Here is a 24,439-nt window from a genome sequence, read left to right on the forward strand (position 1 = left end):
ATGGTGGCTATTGTTCTTTCATTTCGATGACAAATGGTAATGCACCATAATTTGGTGTTTCATATAAAAGGTCAAGAACTACGGTGGAAGAATCGTCAACGAAAACAAACTACGGTGGAAGAATCGTCAACGAAAACAACTGTAATTACGTTCCGAATGTCTAAATTTATTTATTTCTTTCCATCGAAACATCATGGTTTTGTTAACCCATTTTCCATGAATTTGTCAAAATGAAAATTTAGAGTTCAATCCCTTCATCTCATATAGAAGGTTTTATTTATTTTCAAGTTACACCTCTATGGCATTTCTTGTCTTTTTTTATTATCCACAAGTTTGCTAAAAATGAAAATATGTTAAGCTACTATATGGCGGAAGGAAGGAAACTTGAATTCAGCCATTTCATATGACGGATCCGGTCATCTTCAACTAACAAGTCACTGCTGATTGGCAAGCTGCTAAATCATTTCCTCCATCTTAAATAAACGAACACCAAAAACCCATTAATACTCTTGTCAAACACCTACAACCTACTTTATTTTAGTAAATTCTACTAGTTTGAAAAAAAAATCCCATTTCCCTTGTCCCATTTAGCATCATCCTTGTCTTTTTTCCATTTCAACATCTTTGTCTTTTTTCCCTTGCCATTAAATTCGTCGCTAGGTGACGCAATCCGTGTACAAGTGATGAAAGGGGAAAAGGAGTGAAAACTAAAGTGGGTGAAGTATGAGACCCATTTTTTTATTTGACAAAATAATAAACATTTATTATTCAAAATCACAAGATAACAAGCTACGTCAAGCCTTTTTTGAGTGAAAGTTGAGAATTGAGTCATTTATGGTTTTGATTAAATTTCTAACACACCACTATAATATGATTTAAAAAAAAGTTCAGGAAACAATAGTAAACATCATCGTTATGTCAAGTTTTAAGCATGTATTAATTACAAAGATTTTTTCAACGTTATAAAGTCAAGCATGAATTAAAAGATATCAGATAAGTTGAACGTAACGTCTCTTGATTATTATGATGGATTTATTTAGACCACGATGATTGAAAATATTTGTAATAATATAGTTGCGCACTTGCATGAAATATATAAGATTAATCATGCAATATCTAAACTTTATGAAACTTCTAAGTGGATATATAGCTTTAGGGCTTTGAGGTCAATTTAACAACTTTAAGTTCTTCTATCAAAGCCATTAAATTGTTGATGGAAGAACCACCATCTTCAATGGCCTTGTTAGTTTTTATGGCCAACTCTTTAGAGTTTTGTCTAATGCTTTCAGCTATGCCAGAGTCGCCTAATAAAAGTTCAATTGCCTTTATGATGTCCCGTTTCATGATAATTGGGCTTGTAATCTCGTAACCTAAATTCCAGACATCCGCTCCAACTCCCACACCGATCCCTAAAAGCTCCAACAACTTCGCGTTGTAAAACTGCTCCGCAAACAATGGCCATGTTACCAATGGGACACCAGCCACCACAGCCTCAAGCGTCGAGTTCCAACCACAGTGAGTCAAAAACCCTCCAACCGCAGGGTGTTGTAGAATCTCCACCTGCGGGGCCCACTGACTTATGATCAAACCCTTGTTCTCCCTCCTGGCTCTCTCTTCAAACCCTTCCGGCAACCCAACGTTTCCGGCCTTTCCCACCACCCACACAAATGGTCGCTTCGAGTCCTCAAGCGCCAATGCGATCTCAGTGATCTGAGCTTCCAGGAAACTCGCCATGCTTCCAAAACAAATGTATATCACCGATTTCGGGTGCTGATAGTCCAACCAACTCAGACAATCATGCTTATAATCCGACACACGGTTAAAAAACCGAAAAAGAGGACCAATATGCCACACTTTCACACCTTTAGTCTTCTTGAAGTGATCGACATAAGCCGGTTCCATTTCGTAAAATGTATCATGTACAAATCCATAACTTCGTTTCTCCGATTCGTAAATCAATTCGAGTATCTTACCGAATTCGGTTTTGGTTTTCAGATGTTCCGACATCTCAGCCCGCGTCATGGTGATATTATCCGGCAAATTAGGAACAACAAATCTTTCTGACTCCGATGTCACACTCTCATGAGGTTTATAAACTCTCAAGCTATGTAAAACAGAATGATAAAAGAAACATGAAGGGTAAAACAAGAGTCTAGGGATATTGAGTTGGTCAGCAAGGTCAACGGTCCACGGGAAGAACATATCGGAGAAGATACAATCCGGTGCAAGCTCACGAATCACTTGTTCGAACTTTGGTTGAAGCATCATCATGCCTCGGAATACTGAGCCCGCCATTTCTTGAGTAGGGGCCGAGTTTATAAGCTCAATTCCCACTGGCAACCCGACCTCAGATGATGGGAAGTTGAGCGTGTGGATAGTAATACCCGAGGCTTGTAATGTTTGGGCTGTGTGGACGGTGGTGATGACGGTGGAGCGAACGCCACGAGAGGCGAAAAGCTTGGCGGCGTTGACTAGAGGAATAAGGTGGCTAGAAGTGAAAAAAGGGAGGAAGACAATGTGGAGATCTTCGCCGATTTGCGACATGCTATGCGAAGAAGCAATTCCGGATCACGTCTTCTCAGTTTAGCCTCAGATCAATGTGGTAATGTTTAGAAAGAAGCCCGTATATTACACGGATTAAGTTTAACTCATAGAGGATATAAATCTCTACAAATTAAATTGTTTGCTTTGGATTTTGTTTATGTGATGGATACCCATTTAAAGCTATGATATATTCTATGATATCTTAACTGTGCTTTTGTTATTTTTTAAATATCAGACTGCCGGCCGGCCGGCACGGTTGTTTCGTCCATTATTATTATTATATACAAATGGATGACGCCCCTCTCGACTCCTATCTTCTTCATGTAGGCTCAAACACGTCAATACGTATATACAAATATATACTGGAGATAATTTGAATGAGTTTATATTATTAATTTATTAGCATTTTAAAATAAAAATATGGAGGTCCAAAATCCGACGACAATGTCAAAATTGCCGGCACAGCTAGCTCATAAATTATATAATTTAGGGTTTTGGGGATTTTTTTTTCTGTCTCACCATTTCCGAAGACGGCAATCTTTAGTATTACGTTTACGCTTTGTTCTTGACATTAATAAACGATAATTAAAAATATATGATATTAAGGCTAGCATAGAGAGAAAAAGTAATGGAATTAAGGACAATGTTGTGTTCCAAGTTTGCTGTCTTTGTGTTTATACGGTTTTGGTTTTCACATGTTTTTTACACAAATCATGCAAAAACTATTAAGGAAAAATTCTCAAAATGGCCCTTTTTAGAGAGAGAAAGCCCAAAATAGTCCTTTTTTTCTTAGAAGTTTTTAGAATTTGGACTCTCCAGACGCATTAGAAAAATATAATAATATAGAGGGAGCAGGCCAAATAACTAAGGAAAGTTAGGAAGAAGACCAGATTTGGGAAAATAATGAAGGGAAAATCCAAATTATTTTGAAATCTTGGAGTAAAAGTTTAAATTTCTACTAAACTTTTTTTCTCAAAAAACCGTCTTGAAAGACTGTCTTTTTTATGTTTCCTACCTTCTCCGTCCATATTTTCAAATTCTAGGAAAAAGATATTTTCAAATCTCGTCTTGAGAGACGAGATTCTACCACCACCACCACCCACCGTTCGCCTTCTACCACCACTACCGCCACCATCCACCACCACCACCACCGACCGTTCGCCGCCACCACCATCCACCCCCGCCACCCACCCACCGTCCGCCACTACCATCGATCACCACCCACCACCATCGTCCGCCACCCACCGTCCTCCACCACCACCGTCTTCTCCATCATCTTCATCATCATCATCTTCATCTTCTTCATCTTTTTCATCTTCATCTTCACCTTCTTCATCTTTATTTTCATTTTTATCTTCATCTTTACCGTCGGGTGGTAGACTGTGGTGGTGGAGGACGGTGGGTGGTGGTAATGGATGGTAGTGGCGGGCGGTGGGTGGGTGGTGGTTGTGGTAGATGGTGGCGGTAATTGTGGTGGTAAAAGGCGAACGGTGGGTGGTGGTGTTGAAAATATCTTTTTCCTAGAATTTGAAAATATGGACGGAAAAGGTAGGAAACATAGAAAACAGTCTGTCAAGATGGTTTTTTGAGAAAAAAAGTTTAGTAAAATTTGAACTTTTACTCCAAGATTTCAAAATTATTTGGACTTTCCCTTCATTATTTTCCCAAATCTGGTCTCCTCCCTAACTTTCCTTAGTTATTTGGCATGTTCCCTCTAAATTATTATCTTTCTCAATGTGTCTGGAAAGTTCAAATTCTAAAAAATTTTAAGGAAAAAATGGTTATTTTGGGCTTTCTCTCTCTAAAAGAAGCTATTTTATAAATTTTCCCAACTACTAAACTGAACCGTCTGATTTTTGTTTGGTTCAGTTATATCGATTAATTTTGTTTGGTTTGGTTGCAAACCATTCAACCATTATATATATATATTATAATTTACAACTTCTCATAGACACTAAAAGTTACTATTCCTTTAAATTTTTGCTTTGCCTAGCAATAAACTATGCATGAATGATTGTAACTGGAAGTTTGGGTTTTGCTTGCCGGGAAATTTGGGTTTTGCAATGTTTTCAGATCCGGCCCGGACGTCGACCCGGACTCCTTACCGGGTCAAAGGTCGGACCGACCCGGGAGGGCGGACCGGTGTTTGACCCGGATGATGTCATAAATAATTTAAATATATATTTACATATATATATAATTCATATACATATAAAAAATAATAATAACCAAAAATAATAATACCAACAAACTTTAATGTTTATTTATGTTTTATACATTGTTTTTTAAATATATGTGATTTATGTTTGATCAATAGAGACATCAATGAAGCTTGGTTGGTTGGCTTATGAGGTAATTATTAAAGCTTCTATCTCTAAAATGACCCAAGTTCGAATCCTGGCATGCACATTTCATTTTGGATTTTATAAAAGATGGGTTTTACCGGTCCACCCACCGGGTCAACCGGTCCGGGCCGACCGCCACCCGTGAAACCCGGGCGGGTTTTTGGAAACGTCCAAAATACGTTGATCCGGCCCGGTATAGGGACCGGGTTCCGGTCCGACCGGTACGACCGGCCGGGCCGGGTTTCAAAACACTGGGGTTTTGCTTGCTAGCTACACGTGTGTTAGTATGTGGATTTCATACAAAACGCATCCCTTTTTATCTTCCTTCTTGGCCAATTAGTATGTGGATTTCAAATCACGGTGAAGAAACACTAATCGACCCCGGGCAGATTATGGACAATCTGGGGGTTAAATAGATGTTTCCCACGAGGATTATGTCCGGCAAAGAAGGTTGTTCTTCAGGTGACCTGCAAAACAGACACCGTAAGCTCGTCACTGAGAAGGGGGGGTTCCTCCTTGTGACCACCCTCCGGCGTGAGAATCAGACTAGATTGCTCTGAATATAAGTGTATATTAAGAGATTGCTAGAGAAGATAAGATGATAATACCGTTCCAAGGTGTTGGAGTATTTATAGCCGAAGGTAGGTTTCCAAGCAGGTACAGCCAGCTGTATAATATTCCTGTTCCACCAACTGTGGGCTGCGTGCGTGTCATGCTGGTTGGTGGATAGGCAGCGGTTGATAGTGACATGGCCGGCTGTGTACTATTCATATTCCACCAACTGCAGGCTATGTACGTGCCACGATGAGGGTTGGTGGGTAGGCAGCGGCTGATGGTGACATTTTGTACTAGAGCATGCTCCTCCTCGTACTGTTGTCGGTGAGCTGTCACCCTGTGATTGGATCATGGGCTGCTTTGGTAAGATCTTGTCTATTTTGTCCATACCTTGGCAGGTATAGTACAACAGATCTTCCAGAAGCGTACAGACTGGCTCATTTGGGCGGGAGTATTCCCGCCTTGCTCATTCCTTCAGGTGACTACTGAATTATTGAGAGTTAGTGCCTTGTGTGTGTAGCATTGCTGTTAGTGCGGGTAGCCTTCCCTGATGGCTTGTATCCGCAGCTGCGGGAACAGGCGGGGTACTTCACCATTGGGAGGATTTTCCTGCAGGAACAGCTTGCGTACTGCGCATAAGGACGTCATCTCTCTGAGCGTGGTGGGTCCTGCGGATCCAGTTGGTCTTTGCGCAGACGTCCCTCTAAGGTGAGTCTTGCGGGTTCAACTGCGCAGACGTCCTTCGAGGAGTCTTGCGGGTTTAACTGCGCAGACGTCCCTCTTCGAGGTGAGTCTTGCGGGTCTAACTGGGCTCTGCTGGGACCTACCTCTTCACACGGCATCCACCACCGCTAGGAAGTAAAGACCGTGGACAACGAAAAATAATTGAATTGATGATGCAACATCGTAGGAAACCGAACGCCGTTACAAGAATCTCAATTGTTCGACTTCTAAATCTATGGTTTGCGTTTCTTAATTTCATTTCCGTGTACTTATCGATTTGGTAGGTTTTATTTCCGTTTGCTTCTTTTTTTCTCTGTTTCAGGATCCGTTTGTTTCATTTGAACGGCGAGTTGTGTTGCGGCGCCTAAATCAGAATTGTATTGCGCTGTCTGAGTTAAGTAACCCAATACCCTATATATATTTAATTGCATGTTAATTTGTTACCTCTTAAGTGAAAGGAAGATGGTCTTTGCTGCTGCTCAATTTTTGTATTTGCCAAATCTCCCTATGATTTATGCTTTTTTGTTATTTTAATTCCAACACTTCTTAGAATTGCTACACCCCGAGGATTGGAAAAATAGCAAAGTTTGTACCCCTTTCCGTCACCAACATACCAGCACATTCACTTTGCCACAACCAACAGAAGGAAAACATCAGAAGTTGTATATAAACTCAACATGTACAATTAAGTATCTAAACGAATTATGGTATGTGTATATTTTACTAAGATAAGTTTCCTAAGAATTTATCCATACATGACCTCGAAGATGAACCATTTCTCTGCAGATACAAGACAAGGCGAAAACCGGACCAAAGGTAAAAAGACAACGGTGTCCATATTGTGCAAGGAATGCCTAAAATTTTAGAAATCAAATCTACCTACTTAGATGAAAGCCAAAATGAAGCCAAATTTTGTATAGTGTAAAAGTAGATTTGCTACGACACACCTATAGATGTTCGTAAACTGCAGTATATGATCAAATGATAAACTCTATCATAAGACTCATAAGCATTTTGGTAAAATTTCCATAACATCTACGGACCGGTTAGTTGGTTTTACTCTTTGTCTAACAACGATCCGCTTATGTTATAATGGTACAGGCGGTGGTAGCGATGCCGGTGGTGGTAGCGAATGGTGGTGGCCGGCAGTAGGTGTTTGTGGTTTTTATTATGTGTTTGATTTGATTTTTTATGTAATGCGAATTAGGTAAGGGTGTATATATATATGATGATGTGGTTGACCTATCTACTGTTGACAATAGAACAAACACTGAATTGATTCAGATTTGGGAAGTAGATGAATGTTTAGTGTTTTGTGGTTAAAAGGAAAAACGAAGGATAATTGGAGAGTAAGTATTTCCTATAATAAATGTTTTAACAAATTACATGGTTATTTTAAAACTACAATAATACATGTTCAACAACTATGATCAATTGAGCCTATGCAATAATATAGTCACAAACCTAGCACAACGTGTGGGTTCTCAAATCCTCAATCCTATGTTAACTATAGGAGGTTCCTGTTGTCCGCCGCAACGTGGCGGGTCTAAATACTAGTTTTGGTTTATTTATTAAAGAAAACATAAAAAATAAAAATTCACCACCAGGAGTTACGGCGGATGTTTGGAACTCAAGTATGGATATTACTAGCCTGTTTGTCGAAACTCGAAAAACAAGGTACTATAGAAGTAGGTAGCTGAAAACATGAGACAAAACTCAAAAGAGCTATAGTTGCGAAAGCTAGAAAAGTCGCTGACGTAGGTGGTTCTTCCGTCAACCATTTAACGGATTTGATACATGAACCCAAAGCCATTAAATTGGCCCTAAAGCCTTAATTCGGTTCATTTAAGGTTTAATTTCCAATGTTTAAGATTAAGTTTTCATGTGAAACAAGTATCAACTGTTTATTGGTTTGAAATCTAACATGAACAAATTTTGTTCACTGTATTCTCGTCTATTCCAACCATGCATACCTTATTAGGGGTGTTATTCGGGTTAGTTTTTCGGGTTTCGGGTTTTTCGGGTTTCAATTTTTAAATCTACACCCGAAATCCAACCCAAATCTCTCACGGTTTCTTTTGGTACGGGTAATTCAGGTTCAGGTTTTTCCGGGTTGAGTTAATTGGGTTTCGAGTATCCTAAGAAAAAAACTATGTTGCAAAATATAAATGTAACATATTCTTCTTTATGAACCATGGTAACTACCCATCTTCAATCCAAACATTCATAGATAGTATAATCATGAATTAAAATTCAGAATATAAATTTGGTTATAGACATTATAGCAAACACATGATCTAGATATATAAGTAATCAGAGCACCTTCAACTTCAACGTGTACATAATCGTTCAAAGACACGATAATCCTAGAGCAATCATGAAAGACACATGAAATCAAACGCAACAACGAAAATCAATCAAATATTGTAGCATTGTTCACCACATGATCAAACTTTGAATCTTACTACAAAGTTCACAATAACACTTTTACACAAGATGTACAGAGATGAACAAATGCAACAAAATCGATGTGTAATCATTAATGCATCCAATTGAAGAACAAAATTTATTTGTGATCTCCTCCAAATCGCTTATTCGAGATCAGCCGTATCGCTCTTATTTCTTGACTATTAGCCGCCGGTATTGCTATTTTCGTAAGGTATATGATAAAATCAAGGAAATTTATAAAAAAAAGAGAAAATGAGAAAATGAATGACTCTTATACCACTATGATAAAATAATTTAGAACGAAATGGCAAAATAAACGACCCGATTCTATCTATACCATCTCAATTAATGTCACGATGAATACATACAGACACACATAATAAATAATCAATTTTTAAAAGTTCTTGTAAGTTTTTTATTACATCGAAACAAAAGGCAAGCGGGCAACAAGCTGTGCCGCTACCAATTTTTGAATTGCAAAACAATATTTTAAAAGTCACATTTGCTAATCTTGCAGTTATAAAATTACTATACATGACCAGTTGAACATGAGTAACTCCATGGCTTCAGACGCGAGGAAACCAGAAGTATCAAAAGAAGTAATAAATACATGTTGGTTGTTAAGATACGCCTTCTAAAGTTTAGTAAATTTATTGAAACGTAAATTTATTGAAAAGGCCTTTATGGCCGTAGTGTTCCTAACCATGCTGTGATGGTAAAAGACTAAAAGTTCATAATATTTTATTTTGATTTATATAATTATTTCAATTCATGAAACACAGTTTCATAAAGAATTACAAGGATAAGTTCATGAATCAACGCATTTAAACCTAAAGTGAACAATATAAACCTAATCAAGGGTTAGTGGTCAGTTTAACATGTTTAAGTTCATCAATTAAGGCGTTAATTCCAACCATTTAAAGAAAAACAATATTTTATTTTGATTTATATGATTACTAGCTTTTGAACCCGTGTATTACACAGGATTTATCAAATGATAAAAATAAATAAGGTCCGTTATTTCAATTGTGATTATCAAAATACCTATGAATTAATTTAATGTAGACTTAAAGGAAAAAGCAAACGGGTTAACAAAAATTACTAAAATAACATTGTTTTGGAAACGCCGGGTGTTGATTTGCAATAAATTTAAAAAAATGTGTTAAAGTTGCGTAATTGGTTAAACTTCACGTATGAAAATGACACTATGTTATAAAATCCACACTATGTTATAGCCCACTTGATAAAATGATTTTAACCCGTGACCCACGGATAGCTAGAATGAATAAGATAAGAGATTAGAGATTAGAAATTAGAAGAAATATAGGCTTGACACCTAAGACTCAACATTTTCTTTTATTAGTATAGTAAGATTTCAGTTCATGAAACACAATTGTATAGCGAATTACAAAGACAAGTTCACGAATTAAAGCATTTAAACCATTTAAACCTTAAGTGAACGTATATATCCAGTTTAACATATTTAAGTTCATCAATTAAGGCGTTCAAACCATTTAAAGAAGAACAGTATTTTATTTTGATTTATATAATTATTTCAGTTCATGAAACACAGGTTCATGGCGAATTACAAAGATAAGTTCATGAATCGAAGCATCCAAACCTTAAGTGAACAACATAAACCGAATCAGGGCTTGGTGTTCAGTTTAACATATTTAAGTTCATCAATTAAGGCGTTCAAACCATTTAAAGAAGAACAATATTTTATTTTAATTTATATAATTATTTCAGTTCATAAAACACAGCTTCATAGCGAATTACAAAGATAAGTTCATGAATCAAAGCATTTAAACCTTAACTGGACAGCATAAACCGATTAGGGTTTGGTGTTCAGTTTAACATGTTTAAGTTCATTAATTAAGGCGTTCAAACCATTTAAAGAAGAACCACCTTCCTCAACAGCTTTCTTCGCCTTCACAGCTAACTCTTTTGAGTTTTGCATGATGTTTTCAGCTATAGTAGACCTGCCGGTTAAAAGCTTAATAGCCTTTAAAATATCATGTTTTCCGATAATAGGGCTAATAATATCAGAAGTAGGGTTCCAAACGTCCGTCCCAACGCCCACCCCTATTCCTAAAAGCTCCACTAGCTTCTCATTGTAAAATTGATCTGCATACAACGGCCACGTCATCAATGGCACACCAGCCGTCACGGCCTCAAGCACCGAGTTCCAACCACAATGAGTCATAAATCCACCAACGGATGGGTGTTGTAAAATCTCCACCTGTGAGGCCCACCCTGTAATAATCAAACCCTTGTTTTCCGTCACCATTCTCTCCACAAACCCTTCTGGCAGACCACCGACCCCTTCGTTTCCCTTCTTCCGCACCACCCAAACGAACGGTTTCTTCGATTCTTCAAGCGCCAATGCTATTTCAGTTATCTGAGCTTCTGGGAATCTCACCATACTTCCAAAACAAACATATATTACTGATTTTGGTTTTTGATCATCAAGCCAAGTAAGGCTACTATTTTTCTCCAACGCACCGCCATCATTAACAAATTGGAAAAGAGGACCTATATGCCAGATTTTCATACCTGTAATCTTCTTAAAGTAATCCGCATAAGCCGGTTCAATCTCATAGAACGTGTTGTGCACTAATCCGTAACTTCGTTTCTCTGATTCTCTAACGTCTTTCATCATATCACCCATGCGGGTTTTGGTCAAGAACATGTGTGAGACTTGAGATCTCTTCATGGTGATGTTATCTGGAAGACCAGGTACTATAAAACTCTCGGATTCTGATTTTACATTAGCGTAAGGAGCATGCACTTTCAAGCTATGGGACATTGAGTGATAAATGAAATTGTTAACGTAAAACAAGAGTCTTGGAATTTTAAGCTCCTCAGCGAGATCCACTGTCCATGTTGCAAACATGTCCGAGAAGATGCAGTCTGGAGCCACATCTCGAACCAATTGTTCCATTGGTGCCTGGAGCAGTTGCACGCCTCGGAAAAGTGCGGTTTCCATTTCTTCAGTAGTACAAGCGCCAAAGCTTTCTATTCCAACGGGCAGTCCGACTTCTGATGCTGGGAAGTTGATGGTACGGACGGTGATAGGGTATCCGATGTTGATGTCACGATCAATGGAAGTTTGAAACGTGAGGGCGTTGTGTACGGTGGTGATGATGGTGCACCGAAAGCCACGAGCGGCGAACACCCTTGCGGCTTGAACTAGAGGTATCATGTGGCCCGGGGCAGGTGAAGGGATGAAGACAACATGAAGGTCGGTAACCATGACGAATGTGTATGTGTAAAAGGTTTTGGTGTGTTGTCTATGTTGAGGTGGTAGGAACGTGCATGATCTCTAAGTAACTGTATATAATAATTATAATATAGGAATGCTTCATAGGTGTTAATGAAATTTTGTTCGTTTAAAAAAAAATCTATTCGTGGGTTTAGTCTTTCCTTTTAATTTTCAAATAGTTAGACGGAGATTTTGTGGATGGAAATCGTTTCACGACTTTTATTCAGAGCACGGGCTAGCAACCATTTCAACCATTTTTTTTTTTCAAACGAGTAGGGTTTACCAAAATAAACTCACGAGTATGGTCATGGACACATGGTGTACTCTTTTGAAATTTCGCTATTAATGGTGTTTTTTATGTAATTTCGTCCCGATTGTTCCGGTATAAAATGTTTGCCCAAAATGATTTGAAAAATAACTCTAACTTTATAAGAATAGGGTAAGCCATGATTTGAAAGTTACTGGATTGACCGCAACCTAATGATCCAACTGAACGTGTAACATACAAATCACGTTGATCAATGCAAATAGGAATATAAACCAAAAAAGAAATTAGTAAAAAAATGTTTTTAAAATTTTATATTAATTAAAACATAGAGGAAAATATTTATTAAAAAACTATCAATTATAAAGTTGCTATCATATAAACCTTTCAAAATGGTGGCTATTGTTCTTTCATTTCGATGACAAATGGTAATGCACCATAATTTGGTGTTTCATATAAAAGGTCAAGAACTACGGTGGAAGAATCGTCAACGAAAACAAACTACGGTGGAAGAATCGTCAACGAAAACAACTGTAATTACGTTCCGAATGTCTAAATTTATTTATTTCTTTCCATCGAAACATCATGGTTTTGTTAACCCATTTTCCATGAATTTGTCAAAATGAAAATTTAGAGTTCAATCCCTTCATCTCATATAGAAGGTTTTATTTATTTTCAAGTTACACCTCTATGGCATTTCTTGTCTTTTTTTATTATCCACAAGTTTGCTAAAAATGAAAATATGTTAAGCTACTATATGGCGGAAGGAAGGAAACTTGAATTCAGCCATTTCATATGACGGATCCGGTCATCTTCAACTAACAAGTCACTGCTGATTGGCAAGCTGCTAAATCATTTCCTCCATCTTAAATAAACGAACACCAAAAACCCATTAATACTCTTGTCAAACACCTACAACCTACTTTATTTTAGTAAATTCTACTAGTTTGAAAAAAAAATCCCATTTCCCTTGTCCCATTTAGCATCATCCTTGTCTTTTTTCCATTTCAACATCTTTGTCTTTTTTCCCTTGCCATTAAATTCGTCGCTAGGTGACGCAATCCGTGTACAAGTGATGAAAGGGGAAAAGGAGTGAAAACTAAAGTGGGTGAAGTATGAGACCCATTTTTTTATTTGACAAAATAATAAACATTTATTATTCAAAATCACAAGATAACAAGCTACGTCAAGCCTTTTTTGAGTGAAAGTTGAGAATTGAGTCATTTATGGTTTTGATTAAATTTCTAACACACCACTATAATATGATTTAAAAAAAAGTTCAGGAAACAATAGTAAACATCATCGTTATGTCAAGTTTTAAGCATGTATTAATTACAAAGATTTTTTCAACGTTATAAAGTCAAGCATGAATTAAAAGATATCAGATAAGTTGAACGTAACGTCTCTTGATTATTATGATGGATTTATTTAGACCACGATGATTGAAAATATTTGTAATAATATAGTTGCGCACTTGCATGAAATATATAAGATTAATCATGCAATATCTAAACTTTATGAAACTTCTAAGTGGATATATAGCTTTAGGGCTTTGAGGTCAATTTAACAACTTTAAGTTCTTCTATCAAAGCCATTAAATTGTTGATGGAAGAACCACCATCTTCAATGGCCTTGTTAGTTTTTATGGCCAACTCTTTAGAGTTTTGTCTAATGCTTTCAGCTATGCCAGAGTCGCCTAATAAAAGTTCAATTGCCTTTATGATGTCCCGTTTCATGATAATTGGGCTTGTAATCTCGTAACCTAAATTCCAGACATCCGCTCCAACTCCCACACCGATCCCTAAAAGCTCCAACAACTTCGCGTTGTAAAACTGCTCCGCAAACAATGGCCATGTTACCAATGGGACACCAGCCACCACAGCCTCAAGCGTCGAGTTCCAACCACAGTGAGTCAAAAACCCTCCAACCGCAGGGTGTTGTAGAATCTCCACCTGCGGGGCCCACTGACTTATGATCAAACCCTTGTTCTCCCTCCTGGCTCTCTCTTCAAACCCTTCCGGCAACCCAACGTTTCCGGCCTTTCCCACCACCCACACAAATGGTCGCTTCGAGTCCTCAAGCGCCAATGCGATCTCAGTGATCTGAGCTTCCAGGAAACTCGCCATGCTTCCAAAACAAATGTATATCACCGATTTCGGGTGCTGATAGTCCAACCAACTCAGACAATCATGCTTATAATCCGACACACGGTTAAAAAACCGAAAAAGAGGACCAATATGCCACACTTTCACACCTTTAGTCTTCTTGAAGTGATCGACATAAGCCGGTTCCATTTCGTAAAATGTATCATGTACAAATCCATAACTTCGTTTCTCCGATTCGTAAATCAATTCGAGTATCTTACCGAATTCGGTTTTGGTTTTCAGATGTTCCGACATCTCAGCCCGCGTCATGGTGATATTATCCGGCAAATTAGGAACAACAAATCTTTCTGACTCCGATGTCACACTCTCATGAGGTTTATAAACTCTCAAGCTATGTAAAACAGAATGATAAAAGAAACATGAAGGGTAAAACAAGAGTCTAGGGATATTGAGTTGGTCAGCAAGGTCAACGGTCCACGGGAAGAACATATCGGAGAAGATACAATCCGGTGCAAGCTCACGAATCACTTGTTCGAACTTTGGTTGAAGCATCATCATGCCTCGGAATACTGAGCCCGCCATTTCTTGAGTAGGGGCCGAGTTTATAAGCTCAATTCCCACTGGCAACCCGACCTCAGATGATGGGAAGTTGAGCGTGTGGATAGTAATACCCGAGGCTTGTAATGTTTGGGCTGTGTGGACGGTGGTGATGACGGTGGAGCGAACGCCACGAGAGGCGAAAAGCTTGGCGGCGTTGACTAGAGGAATAAGGTGGCTAGAAGTGAAAAAAGGGAGGAAGACAATGTGGAGATCTTCGCCGATTTGCGACATGCTATGCGAAGAAGCAATTCCGGATCACGTCTTCTCAGTTTAGCCTCAGATCAATGTGGTAATGTTTAGAAAGAAGCCCGTATATTACACGGATTAAGTTTAACTCATAGAGGATATAAATCTCTACAAATTAAATTGTTTGCTTTGGATTTTGTTTATGTGATGGATACCCATTTAAAGCTATGATATATTCTATGATATCTTAACTGTGCTTTTGTTATTTTTTAAATATCAGACTGCCGGCCGGCCGGCACGGTTGTTTCGTCCATTATTATTATTATATACAAATGGATGACGCCCCTCTCGACTCCTATCTTCTTCATGTAGGCTCAAACACGTCAATACGTATATACAAATATATACTGGAGATAATTTGAATGAGTTTATATTATTAATTTATTAGCATTTTAAAATAAAAATATGGAGGTCCAAAATCCGACGACAATGTCAAAATTGCCGGCACAGCTAGCTCATAAATTATATAATTTAGGGTTTTGGGGATTTTTTTTTCTGTCTCACCATTTCCGAAGACGGCAATCTTTAGTATTACGTTTACGCTTTGTTCTTGACATTAATAAACGATAATTAAAAATATATGATATTAAGGCTAGCATAGAGAGAAAAAGTAATGGAATTAAGGACAATGTTGTGTTCCAAGTTTGCTGTCTTTGTGTTTATACGGTTTTGGTTTTCACATGTTTTTTACACAAATCATGCAAAAACTATTAAGGAAAAATTCTCAAAATGGCCCTTTTTAGAGAGAGAAAGCCCAAAATAGTCCTTTTTTTCTTAGAAGTTTTTAGAATTTGGACTCTCCAGACGCATTAGAAAAATATAATAATATAGAGGGAGCAGGCCAAATAACTAAGGAAAGTTAGGAAGAAGACCAGATTTGGGAAAATAATGAAGGGAAAATCCAAATTATTTTGAAATCTTGGAGTAAAAGTTTAAATTTCTACTAAACTTTTTTTCTCAAAAAACCGTCTTGAAAGACTGTCTTTTTTATGTTTCCCACCTTCTCCGTCCATATTTTCAAATTCTAGGAAAAAGATATTTTCAAATCTCGTCTTGAGAGACGAGATTCTACCACCACCACCACCCACCGTTCGCCTTCTACCACCACTACCGCCACCATCCACCACCACCACCACCGACCGTTCGCCGCCACCACCATCCACCCCCGCCACCCACCCACCGTCCGCCACTACCATCGATCACCACCCACCACCATCGTCCGCCACCCACCGTCCTCCACCACCACCGTCTTCTCCATCATCTTCATCATCATCATCTTCATCTTCTTCATCTTTTTCATCTTCATCTTCACCTTCTTCATCTTTATTTTCATTTTTATCTTCATCTTTACCGTCGGGTGGTAGACTGTGGTGGTGGAGGACGGTGGGTGGTGGTAATGGATGGTAGTGGCGGGCGGTGGGTGGGTGGTGGTTGTGGTAGATGGTGGCGGTAATTGTGGTGGTAAAAGGCGAACGGTGGGTGGTGGTGTTGAAAATATCTTTTTCCTAGAATTTGAAAATATGGACGGAAAAGGTAGGAAACATAGAAAACAGTCTGTCAAGATGGTTTTTTGAGAAAAAAAGTTTAGTAAAATTTGAACTTTTACTCCAAGATTTCAAAATTATTTGGACTTTCCCTTCATTATTTTCCCAAATCTGGTCTCCTCCCTAACTTTCCTTAGTTATTTGGCATGTTCCCTCTAAATTATTATCTTTCTCAATGCGTCTGGAAAGTTCAAATTCTAAAAAATTTTAAGGAAAAAATGGTTATTTTGGGCTTTCTCTCTCTAAAAGAAGCTATTTTATAAATTTTCCCAACTACTAAACTGAACCGTCTGATTTTTGTTTGGTTCAGTTATATCGATTAATTTTGTTTGGTTTGGTTGCAAACCATTCAACCATTATATATATATATTATAATTTACAACTTCTCATAGACACTAAAAGTTACTATTCCTTTAAATTTTTGCTTTGCCTAGCAATAAACTATGCATGAATGATTGTAACTGGAAGTTTGGGTTTTGCTTGCCGGGAAATTTGGGTTTTGCAATGTTTTCAGATCCGGCCCGGACGTCGACCCGGACTCCTTACCGGGTCAAAGGTCGGACCGACCCGGGAGGGCGGACCGGTGTTTGACCCGGATGATGTCATAAATAATTTAAATATATATTTACATATATATATAATTCATATACATATAAAAAATAATAATAACCAAAAATAATAATACCAACAAACTTTAATGTTTATTTATGTTTTATACATTGTTTTTTAAATATATGTGATTTATGTTTGATCAATAGAGACATCAATGAAGCTTGGTTGGTTGGCTTATGAGGTAATTATTAAAGCTTCTATCTCTAAAATGACCCAAGTTCGAATCCTGGCATGCACATTTCATTTTGGATTTTATAAAAGATGGGTTTTACCGGTCCACCCACCGGGTCAACCGGTCCGGGCCGACCGCCACCCGTGAAACCCGGGCGGGTTTTTGGAAACGTCCAAAATACGTTGATCCGGCCCGGTATAGGGACCGGGTTCCGGTCCGACCGGTACGACCGGCCGGGCCGGGTTTCAAAACACTGGGGTTTTGCTTGCTAGCTACACGTGTGTTAGTATGTGGATTTCATACAAAACGCATCCCTTTTTATCTTCCTTCTTGGCCAATTAGTATGTGGATTTCAAATCACGGTGAAGAAACACTAATCGACCCCGGGCAGATTATGGACAATCTGGGGGTTAAATAGATGTTTCCCACGAGGATTATGTCCGGCAAAGAAGGTTGTTCTTCAGGTGACCTGCAAAACAGACACCGTAAGCTCGTCACTGAGAAGGGGGGGTTCCTCCTTGTGACCACCCTCCGGCGTGAGAATCAGACTAGATTGCTCTGAATATAAGTGTATATTAAGAGATTGCTAGAGAAGATAAGATGATAATACCGTTCCAAGGTGTTGGAGTATTTATAGCCGAAGGTAGGTTTCCAAGCAGGTACAGCCAGCTGTATAATATTCCTGTTCCACCAACTGTGGGCTGCGTGCGTGTCATGCTGGTTGGTGGATAGGCAGCGGTTGATAGTGACATGGCCGGCTGTGTACTATTCATATTCCACCAACTGCAGGCTATGTACGTGCCACGATGAGGGTTGGTGGGTAGGCAGCGGCTGATGGTGACATTTTGTACTAGAGCATGCTCCTCCTCGTACTGTTGTCGGTGAGCTGTCACCCTGTGATTGGATCATGGGCTGCTTTGGTAAGATCTTGTCTATTTTGTCCATACCTTGGCAGGTATAGTACAACAGATCTTCCAGAAGCGTACAGACTGGCTCATTTGGGCGGGAGTATTCCCGCCTTGCTCATTCCTTCAGGTGACTACTGAATTATTGAGAGTTAGTGCCTTGTGTGTGTAGCATTGCTGTTAGTGCGGGTAGCCTTCCCTGATGGCTTGTATCCGCAGCTGCGGGAACAGGCGGGGTACTTCACCATTGGGAGGATTTTCCTGCAGGAACAGCTTGCGTACTGCGCATAAGGACGTCATCTCTCTGAGCGTGGTGGGTCCTGCGGATCCAGTTGGTCTTTGCGCAGACGTCCCTCTAAGGTGAGTCTTGCGGGTTCAACTGCGCAGACGTCCTTCGAGGAGTCTTGCGGGTTTAACTGCGCAGACGTCCCTCTTCGAGGTGAGTCTTGCGGGTCTAACTGGGCTCTGCTGGGACCTACCTCTTCACACGGCATCCACCACCGCTAGGAAGTAAAGACCGTGGACAACGAAAAATAATTGAATTGATGATGCAACATCGTAGGAAACCGAACGCCGTTACAAGAATCTCAATTGTTCGACTTCTAAATCTATGGTTTGCGTTTCTTAATTTCATTTCCGTGTACTTATCGATTTGGTAGGTTTTATTTCCGTTTGCTTCTTTTTTTCTCTGTTTCAGGATCCGTTTGTTTCATTTGAACGGCGAGTTGTGTTGCGGCGCCTAAATCAGAATTGTATTGCGCTGTCTGAGTTAAGTAACCCAATACCCTATATATATTTAATTGCATGTTAATTTGTTACCTCTTAAGTGAAAGGAAGATGGTCTTTGCTGCTGCTCAATTTTTGTATTTGCCAAATCTCCCTATGATTTATGCTTTTTTGTTATTTTAATTCCAACACTTCTTAGAATTGCTACACCCCGAGGATTGGAAAAATAGCAAAGTTTGTACCCCTTTCCGTCACCAACATACCAGCACATTCACTTTGCCACAACCAACAGAAGGAAAACATCAGAAGTTGTATATAAACTCAACATGTACAATTAAGTATCTAAACGAATTATGGTATGTGTATATTTTACTAAGATAAGTTTCCTAAGAATTTATCCATACATGACCTCGAAGATGAACCATTTCTCTGCAGATACAAGACAAGGCGAAAACCGGACCAAAGGTAAAAAGACAACGGTGTCCATATTGTGCAAGGAATGCCTAAAATTTTAGAAATCAAATCTACCTACTTAGATGAAAGCCAAAATGAAGCCAAATTTTGTATAGTGTAAAAGTAGATTTGCTACGACACACCTATAGATGTTCGTAAACTGCAGTATATGATCAAATGATAAACTCTATCATAAGACTCATAAGCATTTTGGTAAAATTTCCATAACATCTACGGACCGGTTAGTTGGTTTTACTCTTTGTCTAACAACGATCCGCTTATGTTATAATGGTACAGGCGGTGGTAGCGATGCCGGTGGTGGTAGCGAATGGTGGTGGCCGGCAGTAGGTGTTTGTGGTTTTTATTATGTGTTTGATTTGATTTTTTATGTAATGCGAATTAGGTAAGGGTGTATATATATATGATGATGTGGTTGACCTATCTACTGTTGACAATAGAACAAACACTGAATTGATTCAGATTTGGGAAGTAGATGAATGTTTAGTGTTTTGTGGTTAAAAGGAAAAACGAAGGATAATTGGAGAGTAAGTATTTCCTATAATAAATGTTTTAACAAATTACATGGTTATTTTAAAACTACAATAATACATGTTCAACAACTATGATCAATTGAGCCTATGCAATAATATAGTCACAAACCTAGCACAACGTGTGGGTTCTCAAATCCTCAATCCTATGTTAACTATAGGAGGTTCCTGCTGTCCGCCGCAACGTGGCGGGTCTAAATACTAGTTTTGGTTTATTTATTAAAGAAAACATAAAAAATAAAAATTCACCACCAGGAGTTACGGCGGATGTTTGGAACTCAAGTATGGATATTACTAGCCTGTTTGTCGAAACTCGAAAAACAAGGTACTATAGAAGTAGGTAGCTGAAAACATGAGACAAAACTCAAAAGAGCTATAGTTGCGAAAGCTAGAAAAGTCGCTGACGTAGGTGGTTCTTCCGTCAACCATTTAACGGATTTGATACATGAACCCAAAGCCATTAAATTGGCCCTAAAGCCTTAATTCGGTTCATTTAAGGTTTAATTTCCAATGTTTAAGATTAAGTTTTCATGTGAAACAAGTATCAACTGTTTATTGGTTTGAAATCTAACATGAACAAATTTTGTTCACTGTATTCTCGTCTATTCCAACCATGCATACCTTATTAGGGGTGTTATTCGGGTTAGTTTTTCGGGTTTCGGGTTTTTCGGGTTTCAATTTTTAAATCTACACCCGAAATCCAACCCAAATCTCTCACGGTTTCTTTTGGTACGGGTAATTCAGGTTCAGGTTTTTCCGGGTTGAGTTAATTGGGTTTCGAGTATCCTAAGAAAAAAACTATGTTGCAAAATATAAATGTAACATATTCTTCTTTATGAACCATGGTAACTACCCATCTTCAATCCAAACATTCATAGATAGTATAATCATGAATTAAAATTCAGAATATAAATTTGGTTATAGACATTATAGCAAACACATGATCTAGATATATAAGTAATCAGAGCACCTTCAACTTCAACGTGTACATAATCGTTCAAAGACACGATAATCCTAGAGCAATCATGAAAGACACATGAAATCAAACGCAACAACGAAAATCAATCAAATATTGTAGCATTGTTCACCACATGATCAAACTTTGAATCTTACTACAAAGTTCACAATAACACTTTTACACAAGATGTACAGAGATGAACAAATGCAACAAAATCGATGTGTAATCATTAATGCATCCAATTGAAGAACAAAATTTATTTGTGATCTCCTCCAAATCGCTTATTCGAGATCAGCCGTATCGCTCTTATTTCTTGACTATTAGCCGCCGGTATTGCTATTTTCGTAAGGTATATGATAAAATCAAGGAAATTTATAAAAAAAAGAGAAAATGAGAAAATGAATGACTCTTATACCACTATGATAAAATAATTTAGAACGAAATGGCAAAATAAACGACCCGATTCTATCTATACCATCTCAATTAATGTCACGATGAATACATACAGACACACATAATAAATAATCAATTTTTAAAAGTTCTTGTAAGTTTTTTATTACATCGAAACAAAAGGCAAGCGGGCAACAAGCTGTGCCGCTACCAATTTTTGAATTGCAAAACAATATTTTAAAAGTCACATTTGCTAATCTTGCAGTTATAAAATTACTATACATGACCAGTTGAACATGAGTAACTCCATGGCTTCAGACGCGAGGAAACCAGAAGTATCAAAAGAAGTAATAAATACATGTTGGTTGTTAAGATACGCCTTCTAAAGTTTAGTAAATTTATTGAAACGTAAATTTATTGAAAAGGCCTTTATGGCCGTAGTGTTCCTAACCATGCTGTGATGGTAAAAGACTAAAAGTTCATAATATTTTATTTTGATTTATATAATTATTTCAATTCATGAAACACAGTTTCATAAAGAATTACAAGGATAAGTTCATGAATCAACGCATTTAAACCTAAAGTGAACAATATAAACCTAATCAAGGGTTAGTGGTCAGTTTAACATGTTTAAGTTCATCAATTAAGGCGTTAATTCCAACCATTTAAAGAAAAACAATATTTTATTTTGATTTATATGATTACTAGCTTTTGAACCCGTGTATTACACAGGATTTATCAAATGATAAAAATAAATAAGGTCCGTTATTTCAATTGTGATTATCAAAATACCTATGAATTAATTTAATGTAGACTTAAAGGAAAAAGCAAACGGGTTAACAAAAATTACTAAAATAACATTGTTTTGGAAACGCCGGGTGTTGATTTGCAATAAATTTAAAAAAATGTGTTAAAGTTGCGTAATTGGTTAAACTTCACGTATGAAAATGACACTATGTTATAAAATCCACACTATGTTATAGCCCACTTGATAAAATGATTTTAACCCGTGACCCACGGATAGCTAGAATGAATAAGATAAGAGATTAGAGATTAGAAATTAGAAGAAATATAGGCTTGACACCTAAGACTCAACATTTTCTTTTATTAGTATAGTAAGATTTCAGTTCATGAAACACAATTGTATAGCGAATTACAAAGACAAGTTCACGAATTAAAGCATTTAAACCATTTAAACCTTAAGTGAACGTATATATCCAGTTTAACATATTTAAGTTCATCAATTAAGGCGTTCAAACCATTTAAAGAAGAACAGTATTTTATTTTGATTTATATAATTATTTCAGTTCATGAAACACAGGTTCATGGCGAATTACAAAGATAAGTTCATGAATCGAAGCATCCAAACCTTAAGTGAACAACATAAACCGAATCAGGGCTTGGTGTTCAGTTTAACATATTTAAGTTCATCAATTAAGGCGTTCAAACCATTTAAAGAAGAACAATATTTTATTTTAATTTATATAATTATTTCAGTTCATAAAACACAGCTTCATAGCGAATTACAAAGATAAGTTCATGAATCAAAGCATTTAAACCTTAACTGGACAGCATAAACCGATTAGGGTTTGGTGTTCAGTTTAACATGTTTAAGTTCATTAATTAAGGCGTTCAAACCATTTAAAGAAGAACCACCTTCCTCAACAGCTTTCTTCGCCTTCACAGCTAACTCTTTTGAGTTTTGCATGATGTTTTCAGCTATAGTAGACCTGCCGGTTAAAAGCTTAATAGCCTTTAAAATATCATGTTTTCCGATAATAGGGCTAATAATATCAGAAGTAGGGTTCCAAACGTCCGTCCCAACGCCCACCCCTATTCCTAAAAGCTCCACTAGCTTCTCATTGTAAAATTGATCTGCATACAACGGCCACGTCATCAATGGCACACCAGCCGTCACGGCCTCAAGCACCGAGTTCCAACCACAATGAGTCATAAATCCACCAACGGATGGGTGTTGTAAAATCTCCACCTGTGAGGCCCACCCTGTAATAATCAAACCCTTGTTTTCCGTCACCATTCTCTCCACAAACCCTTCTGGCAGACCACCGACCCCTTCGTTTCCCTTCTTCCGCACCACCCAAACGAACGGTTTCTTCGATTCTTCAAGCGCCAATGCTATTTCAGTTATCTGAGCTTCTGGGAATCTCACCATACTTCCAAAACAAACATATATTACTGATTTTGGTTTTTGATCATCAAGCCAAGTAAGGCTACTATTTTTCTCCAACGCACCGCCATCATTAACAAATTGGAAAAGAGGACCTATATGCCAGATTTTCATACCTGTAATCTTCTTAAAGTAATCCGCATAAGCCGGTTCAATCTCATAGAACGTGTTGTGCACTAATCCGTAACTTCGTTTCTCTGATTCTCTAACGTCTTTCATCATATCACCCGTGCGGGTTTTGGTCAAGAACATGTGTGAGACTTGAGATCTCTTCATGGTGATGTTATCTGGAAGACCAGGTACTATAAAACTCTCGGATTCTGATTTTACATTAGCGTAAGGAGCATGCACTTTCAAGCTATGGGACATTGAGTGATAAATGAAATTGTTAACGTAAAACAAGAGTCTTGGAATTTTAAGCTCCTCAGCGAGATCCACTGTCCATGTTGCAAACATGTCCGAGAAGATGCAGTCTGGAGCCACATCTCGAACCAATTGTTCCATTGGTGCCTGGAGCAGTTGCACGCCTCGGGAAAGTGCGGTTTCCATTTCTTCAGTAGTACAAGCGCCAAAGCTTTCTATTCCAACGGGCAGTCCGACTTCTGATGCTGGGAAGTTGATGGTACGGACGGTGATAGGGTATCCGATGTTGATGTCACGATCAATGGAAGTTTGAAACGTGAGGGCGTTGTGTACGGTGGTGATGATGGTGCACCGAAAGCCACGAGCGGCGAACACCCTTGCGGCTTGAACTAGAGGTATCATGTGGCCCGGGGCCGGTGAAGGGATGAAGACAACATGAAGGTCGGTAACCATGACGAATGTGTATGTGTAAAAGGTTTTGGTG

At 38.2% G+C, this 24,439-nt stretch overlaps 4 protein-coding genes across 4 annotated transcripts; all 4 read right to left on the reverse strand.

Annotated features, from left to right (window-relative positions):
- Positions 1–1,011: 1,011 nt before the first annotated feature.
- On the reverse strand, positions 1,012–2,564 carry LOC143577433 (solanidine UDP-glucose glucosyltransferase 1-like). Its single transcript, XM_077061269.1, has one exon. It carries the CDS (start codon positions 2,542–2,544, stop codon positions 1,153–1,155), a length of 1,392 nt encoding a protein of 463 aa, XP_076917384.1. The 5' UTR covers positions 2,545–2,564; the 3' UTR covers positions 1,012–1,152.
- Positions 2,565–10,171: 7,607 nt separating this feature from the next.
- LOC143577444 (solanidine UDP-glucose glucosyltransferase 1-like) lies at positions 10,172–11,856 on the reverse strand. Its single transcript, XM_077061279.1, has one exon. It carries the CDS (start codon positions 11,818–11,820, stop codon positions 10,450–10,452), a length of 1,371 nt encoding a protein of 456 aa, XP_076917394.1. The 5' UTR covers positions 11,821–11,856; the 3' UTR covers positions 10,172–10,449.
- A 1,692-nt stretch (positions 11,857–13,548) lies between these two features.
- On the reverse strand, positions 13,549–15,101 carry LOC143577455 (solanidine UDP-glucose glucosyltransferase 1-like). Its single transcript, XM_077061287.1, has one exon. The coding sequence runs from the start codon at positions 15,079–15,081 to the stop codon at positions 13,690–13,692; it is 1,392 nt and encodes a 463-aa protein (XP_076917402.1). The 5' UTR covers positions 15,082–15,101; the 3' UTR covers positions 13,549–13,689.
- Positions 15,102–22,709: 7,608 nt separating this feature from the next.
- On the reverse strand, positions 22,710–24,439 carry LOC143577465 (solanidine UDP-glucose glucosyltransferase 1-like). Its single transcript, XM_077061294.1, has one exon. The coding sequence runs from the start codon at positions 24,406–24,408 to the stop codon at positions 22,987–22,989; it is 1,422 nt and encodes a 473-aa protein (XP_076917409.1). The 5' UTR covers positions 24,409–24,439; the 3' UTR covers positions 22,710–22,986.

Source organism: Bidens hawaiensis, unplaced genomic scaffold (assembly GCF_021521415.1).
Source record: "Bidens hawaiensis isolate Kalapana, Puna unplaced genomic scaffold, B.hawaiensis_p1.1 tig00001461_1, whole genome shotgun sequence".
Taxonomy (NCBI): Eukaryota; Viridiplantae; Streptophyta; class Magnoliopsida; order Asterales; family Asteraceae; genus Bidens; species Bidens hawaiensis.